The following is a 15,501-nucleotide window of genomic DNA, read 5'->3' on the forward strand; positions in this document are numbered from 1 at the left end:
AAAGCGTGGTGGTTGGGTGTAGGCGGCCCTCCCTATTCTGAGAAAATAATTACTAGCGTGCACTTGACGTACAGAGGACTGACTTCACACAAACACATACAAAGCCTTGGCATGCCTTTAGCCCCTAAGCAAAGACCATGAAGTAACAGCTTCTGCTTCTCCAAAATGCCTTGCTGATTTTCTCCTGTTTGACTTAGGCAGAACACAGGTAAAGCTCAGAGAAAGTTCGCTCCATAAAATAACAGTACTGAACGTTCCCACAGGGAACCGGCTCTGCACTTCAGGCCTCAGCATGTTCTGATAGACTTGATTGATAAACCCCCTCTGATAGGAGGTATGCATCACCCCACTTTTGTGACATTAGAGAGGAGTTTGCAATTACAATTCGGCAACTTTTTCCCCTGCCCCTTCCAGAACACAGCATACTGAGGGAGTTCTCTGCCAGCAAAGTACGGCTTCTGCTAAAAGTCATTCCCAGCTATCGATTTCGAATGCCCCAGTGAGCTTAGGTGAATTTGGCTGCAGGAGATTTGCACGACCCATGCCAAACATAGGAGGTGTCCTCAGGACTCAAACGATGTTTAATCTGCCCTACTGTGCTGGCACCTGAATACATCTGGAGCTGAAGCTGGTTACATGAAGAGTCCAGCTCTGCTTTTTCTATTACAAAACACAACAGGATTTCACAATAGCTTTGTATAACCCCTTTGTGCAGACACCCAAGGGCTAAGGGGGCCGATTACTCTCAAATACCATTCAAAACAGACAGCCCTTTATAGGAGAACACTCTCTTTCCTAACACGTCAGCAAAAATTTCGTGAAGATGGCGTTAGCTGTTTGCAGCCAGATTTGTACCCATCATCTTGCCCTGAGGCAAAAAGGGAAATCTATTGCTCCGTACCACCACTCACGTAGCTGGGGACAGGGGTGGAGGGAATGGATGGATGGACGGACAGAGGGACGTTACTTATGTGCAATTCTTTGTCCTGGAGAGCAGAGAAGCAAGTGCCGACTCCGACATAAGCAGGCACGGTGCCATGGGAGGCAGTGGAAGTTACACAAGGATGCAAAACCGCGTACGCAGGCCGATCACATACTAGAGCCAGGGCTGCCTCGTGGGCAGCGGGTGGGGCTTTCAGCGCTCCTGCGGGAGATCTCCCACGAGACCGGGAGGAGGAGAAGGCTACGAGGTCCTGGTTTTCGTAACGGCATCGCCCACCAGTAGGGATGCGGCATGGGTGGAGTTCGATGAAACTAAAATAAACGCTGCGTGTGGTGAATGTGAGCAGCCTCAGAAGAGCAGACCGCGATAGCTAGGACGAGGAGAGCTTTTTCTCCAAAATGTAAGTATGTCTACTTTCTCCACTTTCTTCATATAACTAGTGATTTGTGGAACAGCATGTTTTGGCTCCGCTTCTCACTGCTGTCAGTGTGAGAAACCTGTGAAGACGCCTGGTGCGTTTTCTGTTCCTTCCGCCCATGTGTTAGCAGCAGCAGGAAAAGCCCAGATTACAGTCATATAAATATGAACAGATGCAAATCCCAAAGTTAAGCCTTACTATAGATCTAAGCATGACTTTAACTGTGAATGCCTGGAGGATCATTTTAAGTTTGTTTGTCTTTACCTTTGTTTTTGTTCCAAAAGTATTGTTTTACGTAATTCAAAAATGTTCTGTTAGTGCAGTCACAAACAACTGCGGCCACAAAGCTGCAGTAGGCCGAGCCCTATGATGAATCTAATCAGCAGTAAAAACAAGGTGAGTCAAGGAGGGGTTGGGATTGGGAAATACAGAAACAAGTCTGCAGCTAACACATCAGCATGTGTTGCAATGAAGGAACGTTTACTTCTCTAAGATGAAGGCAGTTCTTTACATGTAAAAACAGGAGAAACGTATTTTCTGTCAAGGTGTAGCGAGGAGAAGCAGAAAGAGGGAAATGACAGCAAAGAAATCTCATCTTTGACTTTGAATTGACAACAGATAAGATACATTTACCATAGGAAGCTTCAGTATAGACTACTCACATTTGCTTCTAATCAAACTACTAGGTTCCTGCTTTCTTGTTCTGTCTCAGTGATTTATCAAAATCTTGAAAGTACTATTGACAAAAAGCACGTTAGAATAAAATAGTAAAGCTCAGTGCCATGTAGCAGTTCCTGGTGACAAGCTCTTCTGGTAAACACACTGCTGAACTTGAGCAATTATGCTACAACTTCAAGTTGGAGCTGGGAGGGAGGAGGAGAGCGCCTCCTTTCAACTGCTGGCATCAGTATCCTGCTGCGTGGTTCTCTGATGTTCCCTTACTCTATGGTGACAACTGGAGGAGCTGCTGGAAAAACCTTTTCAACATATGAGTGCTCTGTGCACTGCATATTTTAATGATTATAAGTGAAACCAGTTCCAGCCATTTTCCTTTTTTGGTAAAAAGCTTTTCCCTCTGACAGATTCCAAAGTGAAAAGTGTTGGCCATATCTAAAGCAGGGTACCACAGGGGATTAACAGTGTGCAGCAACAGTCTACAATACAGTAGGTCTGCACACGTTAATAAACACTATCTTCACGTGAAGCTATCGGAGGGCCCGAAGAAAGGGGAAATAGACAAGACTAGCACCAGGCAGTTCTTGCTTTTTACAAAAAAAGAGCCATGTTCTTATATCCACAAACTGCCATGTTAAAGATGGGGGCAGAGGAACGAAAAATAACCTCAGAACTCGTTTTGCCACCCAAGAAACATGCAATTAAATCATACTCCAGAAAGACAACGTACTATCAAACCCTGACCTAAGAATCAAAGGTAACTGCCAAATCAACAACATGCTGTCTTTGCTATATGAAGTACGCGCTAAGGACACTGCTTTGTAACAGGAAGCAGAAACCTTTTCAGGATGCAATATAGTCTGCTTGGTGTTGACAAACACCAAAAACTAACCCTTCTAAAATCTCAAGATTTAACCAGATATGACGATTTAAGTATTGATTTTGATTTTTTTTTTTTTTTTGCTTAGTTTTGGGGCAGGGACGGGGAGTTGAGTGTTTTCATGTTTTCAGTCTTTTCCTTTCCAGAATGGAGGCTAGGAAAGTAGGTATGCACTCATAAACGTACAAAATCTTGTCTAGTCTCAGGAGCCCAGGGGCTGAGGCTTTAAGAAAGGCATCGGCTATTATCAGATGCCCCAGTAAAATTATGGGCACCATCAATACTAGAATAAACATCAATACCAGTACCTTTTCATCCAAGAACAAAGCGCTTGAACATCTCAAGTCCGTTTTACTTACAGAGTCGCACAAAACTGCCACTTGCAGAATCTCAACACTTGTTTTGCAGCCAGGAAATGCCCTCACTTCACAGAGCAGTGGAGGCAGCATATCCTGACAGACGAACGCTCCCACATCAGCCTTCTGATGGTTTCATTGTCTTGGCTGCTGGTTCCTTCAGGGCTAACAGGATTTCAGCTCTTTTTGTTGTTGTTAAATCATTAGCAACAAGCAGTAGAAGTCATGCCTTTCACAATTTCAGAGACAACCGCCTTTTGGAAAGCTCCTGTCTCTTGCCTGAATTCTTCCAGTCACTTCTCATTGCAGCAGGTATTACTGAAAGGTTGGAGACTATAGACTGAGGAAAACGCTTCCATGAGATCAGGCAGAAAAGCCCCACTGCTTTGTTCTGCCCCATTTATAACATCTTGGTCAGAGAGGCTAACGAACTGTCTGCATTTCAGCTGACAAGATGATCAAATCCTTCAAGCAAATATTCCTGTCCCTGGATCTGCAGTCCCCTCGGTGGAGCTCAGCAGAGACTGTGGTAATGGCTAAGGGCTAGGGGTGCAAACAAAGCTCTCTGCAGTCAGCGTGCTGCAGAGCTCAGGGGGATTTGGGGTTCTCCATCTGAGCGTGGAGAAGTTGGGAAGCGCTACTACAAAAGCTGGTCATTCCTAATTGGAAGGGGAGAGGGACACCAGGGTAGGGTAGGGAGGAATGAGCTGGGACAAATGCGACAGAGGTACCATGTAAGGGGCTAATTTGGACACAGTACTTGCTGCAAAAAGGACATGACGTACTTAAAAGCTCTGAGGAGCTCAGGCAGCACTGCATGGTTTTCCAACGAACGCATCTGTTTGATGTTGGAGGTACGCCTGGAGTCTGCTGCTACCTGGCAGCCTGAGGTTACCTGACCACAACACTACTTTCACGCTGGTTTGGGAGTAACAGCTGTTCGTTTGTCATCTTCTGTATTCACCCTCACGGTTATTGAGATTTCTACTACCTTTCAGGCAAAGGATTACGAACTGCGCCAGTACGAGACAGCCAAGTGGGTTAGCACTGTCATCAGGGGAGAGACCCAGAAGGAGGCGATGCGCCAGGGCTTCTGGAAACTCTTCCACTATATCCAAGGGAAGAACGAGAAAGGTACGATGTCGTGCCGGTTTGGAACTGCAAGAGGTATACATAGGGGACGAAGCTGAGTAGTATAAGGCATTAGAGGAGCTAGGCCACAAAACGAGTTCCCTTTCCTGGTCTAACACCCATTTGCTTCCTTTAGGCCATTATGCCTTCTCTCTACAGTCTCTCAGGACCATGCTACCTGGCATAAATAGGAGGAACAAAGCGGGAAGCTCAAGTCTTAGCACCACATAGGAAGAAAGGAGCTGCAGCCTGGACAGGGGCACAGTCAGTATGGAAAGGACTAGAGAGCTTTGGAGAGGAATATAGAAGGGTGGACCAGCAGTGTCTTCCCTTGCATAAACTCGTAGAAAGACCTGTTCAGCAGCAGCACCATGAGGCTGCTTTGGCATCTGCCTTCACAGCAGCATTTAGCCACTGTCTCTTCTTGCACCTTAAGAGAGTCTTTATTTTCTTCTAGAAATGAAGATTGATATGACTGTCCCAGTGACATGTCTGATAAAGTCTGGCTGTGCAGACTTCAAGATCTCTTTCTTTTTGCCATTTGAACATCAGGACTCCCCACCACAGCCCACTGATTCAGAGGTGTTCGTTGAAGAACGAAAGGGAGCAAGCATCTTTGTCAGGTGAGCAGCAGCGTGCCTCGTACATGAGGGTAGCTACTGAAAGGGGTCCATCTACAAAGACAGTGGGATGTTCTTATTTGCAGCCGATTTCTAACTCTGAGTAACAGATACGTCCTGCTGGTTAGAGCCTGAAGTTTTATTTGGTAAAGCTTGGTGTATCCGGATATTGTTCTCTTCTGCTTTTAGCAGGCACAAAGTTTCCTTGGGTGTCCTGCTGAGAGCACAGAACTGGCTGTAAGCTTTAAGACACTCATTTTTCAGCAGACCCTCAAATTTTGCATTGAGTGGATTTTGTACAAGCGTAGCCCACAGAATCCTCTCTTTGGCCACATTCCCTGTGCTGCAAGAGTCAAATCCCTTTCCAGCCAACACTTACTTGTAGTCCCAATCCCACGAAAACCACAGGGCAGGTGTTTCTGTAGAAAACTACTTCAGAAGTCACACCTGCCCTCTCCCAATGCATTAAAGCCAAAGCCAGTCTGTGTCAGCTCATGCTCTTGGAACTGCCAGCAACCTAGACACTGTTTTTGATAACCTAGCCTTTAAAGTTAGCATAGATAGCCATGCACTGCCTGACTGCTAGCTGTGCATAGCTTACTACAGATTGCACAGGAAGAGCTCAGACACTGCATGCTCTGGAAGCTTGATGTTTCTCTTCTGTCGAAAGAAAAGAGGGAACACATTTTGGACTCTAGCTCCAACTCCTACAGAGCTGGTAAAACCCCTCTCCTCTCACTTCTTCCAGGTCCTTTGGTGGTTTTGCCTCACCCGAGAAATACGCTGAGGAAGCTGAAGCATTGGCCAGAATCCTGAGAAACAGAGGCCAGCTATTCCATGAAGACTTCTTCTACACCGCAGGCTATGACAGTCCCTTCAAGCTCTTCAACAGGCACAACGAAGTGTGGTATTTTAAGAAGTAATATGGGGGAAAAAAATAGTAAGAACCTACTAATCAGTTCCGGATGAGAACAGGCCTCATTACTGGCTCTTGCTTTAGTGCAGAAGAGACTAAACTTGCACATGGACACAGAAGCATCTCTTAATGCTTTTTTATCTGGGATAGAAGAGTACTCTGGCTAAAAAGATCTCGGCTCTCTTTTTTACAAGATGAGGCTTAAATTCAGGTAGCTCATACCAGTTGGAGTTGGATGGAGATGACTCAGCTCCACTCCTTTTACTGCAAAATTCTGGGGAAACCCTGTGATCTGAAAACATTCCTATAGGACAATTTGGATCTCTAGTTTTACTTCTCATTAGAAGTGCTACACCTGTATTGTTCAAGCGTTACAGAGAGCAAGCTCTTCAGAGCTGACTTCTCCCATATCGATCTCACTCCTGAGACAGCACGGATGGGGGATTAAAGCACTCCTCAGAGAAGAAACCTAGCATTAATGAGTTTTAATGAAATGGCATTAACGAAAGCAGCAATGCCATAGCAGGCTCTATTGCCTCCTATACATTAGCACTATCTTTTTTAAATAGGGTTATCAAAATCCCCCATCTTTCTGCTCATTCTTTTCTTCCCAGCAGAGGCTGGATACAGTCCTATTCTCAACTAATGCCAGTGACCAGATGAGACTGAGAAGCCAGGGCAGAAACGTTAACAGCATCCAAGCTGTATGCTTACTTCGTGTACATCTACTGTAGGTTCCTAACAGACTTCTTGCCTTTACAGTACTTTCATAGTTGCACGTTTTGAAATATACAAGTAGTACACTGTTTTAAACGTGAAAGAGCTAAACATTAAGTGCTACTTCAATTATTTAGCTTTGCCAAAATCTAAGTATGATTCAATTCAACTCTACTCTGCCTGAACACTAATGGTATGCCTGGCACCCCGCAAATTAGAAGACACTTGCAGAGCTACGTTTCCTTACACTAATTTACTCTGCCCTAAATCAAGCTTTTGAAGCTTTCATAAAATAGCCTGGAGCTTCAGCAGCAAGCTATTCAAGTCAGAAAGCAGTTCAACAACAACAGGCAGAGTTTACAGGATTTTATTGGTTCCAATCAATATCAGATATTACCACCGCAAAGCCTTGGCCTTTTTTTTTTTTTTTTTTAAACTGCTGTTCATGTAGTGTAACCCATTGTTCTGGGGTCTTCCACCTATTAAGACAGACACAGGAACTGTTATAGGGCACCAAAGTGACAAGAAGTTAGCTGGAAACAACTCAGACCTTAGATTTTCATCTCTGTTCAGAGAGAGAGTTCAAGCTAAGGTTGTAATCATCACTTGTTCCAGCAAAGAAGTTACTGTAGCCAGGTATACCCACCTTTTTCGTTCCTCATACAGTAGTTTTGAAGCTTCCTCTCCACCTAAAGGAAGAAAACAGGCTTAACATATGCAGTAGCGCAACTGCTAAAAGCTTCTTTCAGCAGCTGTGTAACCTCAGAAAGAATGGAACGGAAATGGGTAATATCACAGTAATTCATCTGGCAGAATCAAATTTCATCACCGGCTACAAATACTCCCCAAAGCTCTTTAATTTTCTGCTGTGTGATCTTACCTAATGAAGTTGCAGACAGAACAGTCCTTTCCTGAGGAAGAATGGAATTGTTTTAGAACAGCAAACATCACTGTATGCAAGTTTAATTATACATCTATGAAATTCTATTTACCAAACTAATTACAGCTATAAGGAGGCTACATTTCAGGCGCCAGCTGACAGGAGCCTCAACTTTTAGCACATAAGTAGCAGTTATAAAGCTTACAAATCCTAGCTGAATTTGAAATATGGAATTACTAACAGAAGACTAACATTAGAAGAATCAGGAAAAAAAGTACGTAGCTACTACTTTGTGATATTGCCCCTCCCCAAAGTCATATTCAATTAGAATGAGTTTTGAGACCTAAAAATACAAGTTCCACAGAACTCTTATCTTGAAAACCTATCCTCAAAAGTAAAAGCCAGTCTACAGAAGAAAACAAGTTTTTACAGTAATCAGCTAGAACTCAATCCTAAATTTAAGTACAACATGACCAAGATCATCACTATTTAAGTAATAATTGTTGTCAGCTAGAAGATTCAGGGCTTTTTTTTTTTTTTTTTTTTTTGCAGAGTGCAGCAGTGTTGTACTGTCAGTCTATAGGATAGCCAGGTGCATCAGATGGGAGTGACATGTTTGTTACTGTGTATTCTGCTGAACTATGTTACCAATGTTGTATTGGCTGAAATAGTCTCATCACTGATTCAGTTTCTTTACTGCTTCCACTGTGTGAAGGTATCCAGCAATAAAAGCTTTTTAGTCACCAAGGCCACATCTTCTGTTCATACAAACAGAACTCTACATGAAGTTTACCAGTGCTTACAGCTCAGGGATTGGGAGGGTACCAAGTCTGCTCTGAAAGAACCCTTCCTAGTAAAGTCTAATTCAAGAACTACAAAAGTTAATCCTTGCTTCGCGGACATCAGGTTTATCCTGCCCGTAGGTGGAACTGGAAGGTACAGAACGCGATGAAGACATACAAATCAGATCCATTACAGTGCCATCTTCAGGTACTACTAGCTAGGCATTCACCCTAAAGGCAGTATTTCACCAATTATCAAACCCTGTGATACGTAAATTGTGCTCTGCTCTTACCTCAGACAGAAGTTAGTCTTGCTTCACGCAAATTTCCCATGAGCGTCACCCTGTAACAAATGAATGTTTATTAACGCTCTCCTTGGCAACATTTCGGGAGTCAGTTTGAGTGAATGTACTGTTTCAGGGCAAGAGTCCTCCTCAGCCTCTTTCAGAGAGATTCCCATTGCTTAGAACTAATCATCATGAACAGTACATGCTTAGAGAAGCTTCACATTTGGTCACTTTGGTTTCTCCTTACTGGAGGAGCTGACCTCAGCATTTCAGACCTTACCACTAACCACATCTCCACTCACATCACATCACAGCTCTAATCCAGTCATGCAAATAAACAATTTACCCAATTATTCCAACTATTTCAGGTCAATGCTACTCTTTACAAAGGCCCACTGTATAGTTTTGTGCTGTTTCTGGTCAGCAGCAGAGTCCTGATGCTATCTTTGCACAGTCAGATTATCACACACTATCTTTCTCACCTACTAGAAAAATCAAGCCATGCATAGCAGTTGCGTATCGCAGCTGGTCCACGCTATGTCTTTTCAATTATGGAAAGCAGTTGACATTAAGTACTAAAAAAGTGTGTGAAACAAGCAGCTTACCATGCACAAACATACTGTTATCAAGTGTCTGGCAGTTCTTCCATCATCAAATCTAAGATATACACATAAGAAAATAAAATTTCAGTACAACGCTAGTGTTACTTTAGAACCTCACCGTTAAGATTCTCAAACCCCTTCGTCCACCAGTGCTACAATCGCCATCTCTCAGTCTTTGTTAGTTCTAAACACGCACTGAACTGGTGCTCCTGCTACAGATCAAATAACGTGTTTCAGGGTTTTATCATGAGCTTTCAGAAACCACTCTGTCAACTCCTTATATAGGCAACAAGTAAACTTGCTGATCACTGGAAAGCAAAGTCACTATATAAAAACTTAAATACTGCTTTAGACAGACCAACCTATGCATAGGTAATGTTTTAAATGGGTTTTCCAGTGTTTTATTACGCAGGTTCCTTCATGTAGGAGAACCTTGCAAAGAAATTCTCTTTGCTACAATTAAAACATGTGACTCATTCTCAGATGAGGAAAAAATCCCCAGTCTCCTTTAGCTGAAGGATTATTCCAGCAGCCTTGGCTTAAAGCTTCTGCTGTCTATGCTTCCTGCACGGCCTGACTTCATCATCGCTTGACACATTCAGTAAAGCCAAATGCCAAGCACTTTCAAAAGTTGGCTTGAAGGACAAAATATAGATCTTTCCGTAAGCAGCATACAAGCAGTTTTCCACGATTTTGATATGGCACATTCGATCTGTACTGCCAGACAACAGCTGCCAAGGGCTTATTCCTTATTGCAACATTAAAATATCCCTTGGCATACACTTCGAGATTTAGAACTCTTTCCACACCATACTGAAGCGTCTATTTACTATATTGCCACCACACTTATGGCTACTGCCAGTTACAGGGTCTTTCAGTAAGGACTAGTCCACATTACTGCTTTCAGGTCAGACATTTGACAACATCATTATAACCCTGTAAGACACCTGCCCATAGAATTTCCATGTTCTTAACAAAGTACTCAAATCATTTGGGTCCCAAAAGAGGAGACTGAGCCCCCAGCACCTTCGGTAAGTGAACCTTGCAGGCTGCTGGTAGCCTCTATCTGGCAGTAAAGGTAAAAAGCAAGAAAATCCACTTCCTGCTAATCCTGTGGCTACAAAACAGGATTAGAATCACATATCAAGTAGTTATGACCAGTACGATCAGTTTGCTGGCGACTTACATTTGCTGGTAACACCAACTGCATGACTTAACAGCTCCACAACATTAGCCCTGGAACCAAATGAAGCGTCAGGACAACGCACCCAAACAGCCACAGAAAAATGAAATCTAGTCAAATGCCTGAAGTCAGATAGAGCTAATTGCAGACCTCCATAATTGAAGTCAGTTTATTCACATCTCATCACACAGGCAGCTTACGTTCTCAGTCACTGGACATGACTATCTACTTTAAGCTGAAGTTGGTATGGAGAAGAGGGCAAATATTCAATTAGTACTATCACAGCTACTTAATGAGCTCACAGGCATATAAGTAAAGTAATAGCTTAGCACAAACTAGCCTGCCAAGGTAGGGCCTTATTCAGCAACTCTCCCCTTAAGCATCCTTCTATTTTTAACTGAGATGCAAGCAGCAGCCAACACCAGCCCCCCCCCCCCCCCCCTTAGCTTACACATAGCTTAAGACTTCATTTCAAGGGCATATTCTAGGCATATTTGTACTCTAGTACTTGCAAAGTTAAAAGAAGTACTTACATCGTGACCAGAAACACTTTGAAAGCCTGCAAAGGAAGAGTTACTGTTAGACAGGCTCCAAGAGAAAGTTTTAGCATAAGAACACCACTTCTAGTGAAAGACTGTATCAGTGTTTAGTCAAGTTTTATCCTCATTGGGATCAGAGACCTGATTCAACATCATTTACAGCAGACTGCTACACTCCCCACCCCTGTCCACAAGCAAATCTCATAAGCTATCTCCACATATTCTCCAATATCTTTGAGAAGTTTTCTCAACTCCAGAGACTGCTAAAATTGCAGAAACGAGAGAACCTTTAAGTTGCAGAATTCAGTGACGTGAACTTGGTGCGAATATCCCATTTGGTTTACCTGGGGAAAGCATTTCAGATACTAGGTTCACAGTATTGTTGCATTCACGATTCAAGGCATTTAGTCTTGTCAAAAACATTCTAAAATTTTTCAGCACGCTGCAAAACAACTACTTGATGCTTTCACTGCTAAGCATAGAAGATCTGTGCTCAAAGGCACATTTAGACAGGGTACTGGTATTTCTGCTTTGGATTTTCCAGAGCCACAATGCAGGCCCTCATATCTCCAAATGCCAGCTCTCAAGCTCAAACGAACAGCAGCACTGCAGCCGACTTATTACACAAACACAGCGCAGTCAAACATAGTATCCATCCTAAAATGTGTTTTACAACTACCTTCAATTAGAAAGGCCTCGTCTTCACCGACAACAGTTGAAATAGTTTCTTCTGCTGGACGCAGGCATCCTACGTCTTTCTGTCCAGAGCAACCTGCAAAGCAACAGTACTCATGGCACTATCTGATGAACCAAGATTTTAAGTTACCAGAACAGCTAGCAAACCGATTCCGCTGTTTGTGGTTAATTTCACAAGAACAAGGCACGCCTACCTTCTATTTATCAGTCTAATTTTTTCATGCTTAGCCCATTTCCTGATCTTCAGAGACAAATTTTGAAGAGACATTCATAGGCAAAGGAAAGTAGTATTTCATTCTCAGTTCCCTACCTTACCTCTGCCAAAATTAGCTTAAGATACAGGAGGCTGCATCAGATAGGAGCGAAAGACAACAGCACGATCATCACAGGTCATCTGTTGAACTATGTTGTCATCATATGCAGCCTTCACAGGACAGGGATACAATAATTTTTTAAAATATTTAGGCAATACGGTATTTACCTTGCACAGCTTAATGCTTCATCTTCCAGTGCCTGCAAGAAAAAAGGAAAATGAGACTTCCTTAGCCATCTTGGTATAAGGCAGGCCTCCTAGGAAGAGATCACAACAGCCAGATACATCAGATAGGAGCGAAAGACAAAACTCTATTCATCACAGGATATTCTGTTGAACTATGTTATCATCACTGTATCTGCCTTGGAATAGTCATTTTGAACCACCATCTTTTGCGATGGCTTTGAGCAAAAATGGAAGTCCTCTGAATAAACCATGTCAAGAAATATTCACAAGTCTTTTGAAGAATGGCAAATATCAGTTGTTTTCTGTGTATTAGTGGAATTAACCCCAAAGTGCTGCCCTCCCATGTTACACATCCAAACCCTTCCACTACATTTTTTCAGTCGCTCCACAGAAAAAAATCCATGGATCTTATGAAGTTTCTTACCAGGTAAGATTTCTTTCATAAGTCTTCCAAGTGCATGATTCAAACCCTGGAGAAAAAAAAAAAACAGCTTGTGAAATCTATGTTCAGAAGTCAAACATCAAGGAGCACTCTCAGCTGCTGTGCCTCTCAGATGGAAGTGATGGTGGTAAAAGTTCTCATCATTCTCTTCATCAAGAGTAGCAAATAAATGTCATCATTGCGGCACAAGAACTCAGCTCAGGGGATAAAGTTTACCTACTGATGCTAGCAAAAAAATTAGAAATTTTATACAGATGAACCGTAAGCCCTCCAATCCCATTTCACATTCAGTTTTCAAAAAACATTTTTACCTTGTGAAGTAGCAGCAAGTCTCCCTCTTTGGTGGCAGATCTGGAAGGGATACAAGCAGTTCAAACATTAGCAGAACTAAGCCAAGTATTTCCGGCAGTGACACTAACAACAGAAAGCCTCAGCACGGAGTTCTCAGAAATCGCTTCTGTCCACTACTCTTACAATAAAAACATCACAGGCTCTCCAACTTAGTGAGTTAACATCAATCTCTATAGCTGCAGGCACTTTTTGGGATAGGTATCCGACACTTTTCCAAACAAAAAGCTACCCATTGCTATGGATGGTGAAATAGCAGTAACGGAAAAAAGAACGAATATTTACTGTATTCTTGTAGTCTGGTTAGAGACTTTTCCTAGAGGAAGGACAAAGACTGCCTGAAAGGACATCACAAGCAGTTACTAAATTACCAATTTCCTGAACTACCGGAGTACTCCAGTCTAGCACGGTTATTTCACAATTTAAACCCCACATTTCAGAAGCAGTGCCTACCTGTTTTGAGCCATAGGAGAGGGAAGAGTTTACTTGAGGCATCTTATCTGCAAACAAAAGAGCCTTTAGTTTTTCTTCCAAGACTGAAGATGCTATGATCAGAGGGAAATATTCACAACGCTAAACTAAAACGCATATTACGTTCTGAAAAACAAGTAAAACTCCAGCTTTTCTGAGACAAGGCTACAAAATCAACTGCTAGTCCATACTTTTAGCACAAAAATCTAGCCAACAGGAGCAGGACAGAACCAGTAAACTTCTGGATTTTCTACAGCTCCCGTTCTAGTAAGCGTCTAGTCAGTCCTGCAGCCATTAGCTTAGTGTGGCTGCTCAGAAGAGACCACGTGGTGTTTCAGCCATGCCAGATAGGCCACTACACAGTATTCCATGTCCAGCTCAGATATGTTGGCGTTCATCAGCTTCTCAGATGTCCCTACCAACATAGTTTTCATCATGCGCAAGCATGGAAGGCAAGTCAGTGAACTATGACGCTACTTTATTAACATGGTTAGTTTGATGCCTGCAACACTTGAAAGCCTCTTATCCAGACCAAGTGACATACGGAAAACAGTGACTCTGCAGTTACAAACGGACTGTTCCTGCAGCAGATTGCCTCTTCTTTTCCCATCGGGAAAGGGCTCTCCCCAACCTGGCATCAACTTCCAATTAATAGCTAATGGATGGCCAGGCAACCCTTAATCCCACCCTGAAACTGCTACTATACTTTGCACAGCATTTTCCACTTCCTAGTCAAAACTATCTCCCTAGAAGCCTCTTGCACAGCAAAAATAAGGCAAGCGTTTCCTATTTAATAAACATTGCTCCCAAATCAGACCCCACAACTGCACACACCGCTTCTGAACACAGAGCCCAAACTTCTATACTCACTGCTCTACCATGGGACCTGCAGAGGCCCCCACACCTTCCCTCACGATGGGGTGGAGCTTCATATTGCCCCCATCCCCTAGTAGTACCCTCACAGGGCACACCTCCCACAGACCCCAGGGGCCCCTGTTCCCCTACCCCAACACAGACCCAAAACCCCCCTCGCGGGGCCCCTGCTCCCTTACCCCAACACAGACCCAAACACCCCCCTCGGGGGGCCCCCGCTCCGCCTCCCCAACACAGACCCAAAACCCCCCTCGGGGGGCCCCCGCTCCCCCTGCCCCAACACAGACCCAAAACCCCCCCTCGGGGGGCCCCCGCTCCCCCTGCCCCAACACAGACCCAAACCCCCCCTCGGGGGGCCCCCGCTCCCCCTGCCCCAACACAAACCCAAACCCCCCCTTGGGGGGCCCCCGCTCCCCCTGCCCCAACACAGACCCAAAACCCCCCCTCGAGGGGGACCCTGTTCCTCCTCCCCCAACACAGACCCAAACCCCCCCCTCGAGGGGGACCCTGTTCCCCCTCCCCCAACACAGACCCAAAACCCCCCCTCGAGGGGGACCCTGTTCCCCCTCCCCCAACACAGACCCAAAGCCCCCCTCGGGGGGCCCTGTTCCCCCTCCCCCAACACAGCCCCAAAACCCCCCTCGGGGGGGGGCCCTGTTCCCCCTCCCCCAAAGACAGACCCAAAACCCCCTCATGGCGTGTCTGCTCCCCTCCCCCAACACAGACCCAAAACCCCCCTCGTGGGGCCTCCGCTCCCCCTCCAACATACACACCTCCACCCCTCCTCAGAGGTCTGTGCCCCCCCCCGGGCCCTCCCCAGGGCGCCCTCGCTCCCGCGGGCCTCAGCGCGGCGCGGTTCCCCTCAGGGCGCGCCCCCGGCCTAGGCCCCAATCCGCCTCCATCCGCGCCCGCCGAGGGGCGGCGGCGGCCGCCCGCAGCGCCTCCGCAGGCCCCGGCCCCTGACCCCCACCCCCGAGGGGCCGGGCCGGGCCGGGCGGCCGCGCAGAGCCGGCAGGCAGCCGCACTCACCCGCCGGGCGGCCGCGCGCCGAAAGGAAGCAACGGCCGCCGCGCGCCCTTTATATCGTGCCGGCGCCGGAAGGCGGCGCGCGTGCAGCAGCGATCGCCTTCCCCGCGCCGCGCGGCCCGCGCCGCCTCGCGTTCCGGCCGGCGGAGGGCGGCCAGGCCCCGCCTTGCGCCGGGGCGGCCGCGGGGCGGGACGGGGACAAGGGTTGGGGGTGGCG

At 45.5% G+C, this 15,501-nt stretch overlaps 1 protein-coding gene, 1 long non-coding RNA gene and 8 other non-coding genes across 11 annotated transcripts; 1 reads left to right on the plus strand and 9 right to left on the minus strand.

The window, feature by feature from the left end:
• The first annotated feature begins 995 nt into the window (after positions 1-995).
• HEBP2 (heme binding protein 2) lies at positions 996-8,283 on the plus strand. The gene is made up of 5 exons (XM_009672691.2): positions 996-1,343; positions 3,719-3,801; positions 4,271-4,406; positions 4,861-5,026; positions 5,772-8,283. The coding sequence occupies exons 2-5, from the start codon at positions 3,727-3,729 to the stop codon at positions 5,944-5,946; spliced, it is 552 nt and encodes a 183-aa protein (XP_009670986.1). The 5' UTR covers positions 996-1,343; positions 3,719-3,726; the 3' UTR covers positions 5,947-8,283.
• Positions 7,008-15,457, minus strand: LOC104142633 (uncharacterized). Of its 2 annotated transcripts, none has more exons than XR_011142461.1 (13): positions 15,288-15,457; positions 13,368-13,414; positions 12,878-12,917; positions 12,549-12,594; positions 12,107-12,138; positions 11,609-11,701; positions 10,924-10,949; positions 10,394-10,443; positions 9,211-9,262; positions 8,612-8,661; positions 7,537-7,567; positions 7,303-7,345; positions 7,008-7,135 (listed from the first exon to the last, which is right to left on the minus strand). It is a non-coding gene; the product is annotated as an uncharacterized lncRNA (long non-coding RNA). The 2 variants fall into 2 exon arrangements; XR_011142462.1 differs by lacking the exon at positions 15,288-15,457 and adding an exon at positions 15,032-15,055.
• LOC138068098 (small nucleolar RNA SNORD47) lies at positions 7,415-7,490 on the minus strand. The gene has a single exon (XR_011142722.1). It is a non-coding gene; the product is annotated as a small nucleolar RNA SNORD47 (small nucleolar RNA).
• Positions 8,728-8,806, minus strand: LOC138068090 (small nucleolar RNA SNORD79). The gene has a single exon (XR_011142714.1). It is a non-coding gene; the product is annotated as a small nucleolar RNA SNORD79 (small nucleolar RNA).
• LOC138068104 (small nucleolar RNA SNORD78) lies at positions 10,078-10,141 on the minus strand. The gene has a single exon (XR_011142728.1). It is a non-coding gene; the product is annotated as a small nucleolar RNA SNORD78 (small nucleolar RNA).
• Positions 11,969-12,051, minus strand: LOC138068101 (small nucleolar RNA snR60/Z15/Z230/Z193/J17). Its single transcript, XR_011142725.1, has one exon. It is a non-coding gene; the product is annotated as a small nucleolar RNA snR60/Z15/Z230/Z193/J17 (small nucleolar RNA).
• Positions 12,217-12,299, minus strand: LOC138068100 (small nucleolar RNA snR60/Z15/Z230/Z193/J17). The gene has a single exon (XR_011142724.1). It is a non-coding gene; the product is annotated as a small nucleolar RNA snR60/Z15/Z230/Z193/J17 (small nucleolar RNA).
• On the minus strand, positions 12,669-12,752 carry LOC138068089 (small nucleolar RNA SNORD24). The gene has a single exon (XR_011142713.1). It is a non-coding gene; the product is annotated as a small nucleolar RNA SNORD24 (small nucleolar RNA).
• On the minus strand, positions 12,993-13,059 carry LOC138068105 (small nucleolar RNA SNORD75). Its single transcript, XR_011142729.1, has one exon. It is a non-coding gene; the product is annotated as a small nucleolar RNA SNORD75 (small nucleolar RNA).
• Positions 13,755-13,832, minus strand: LOC138068099 (small nucleolar RNA SNORD74). Its single transcript, XR_011142723.1, has one exon. It is a non-coding gene; the product is annotated as a small nucleolar RNA SNORD74 (small nucleolar RNA).
• Positions 15,458-15,501: the final 44 nt, after the last annotated feature.

This window comes from Struthio camelus, chromosome 8 (assembly GCF_040807025.1).
Source record: "Struthio camelus isolate bStrCam1 chromosome 8, bStrCam1.hap1, whole genome shotgun sequence".
In the NCBI taxonomy this organism is placed as follows: domain Eukaryota; kingdom Metazoa; phylum Chordata; class Aves; order Struthioniformes; family Struthionidae; genus Struthio; species Struthio camelus.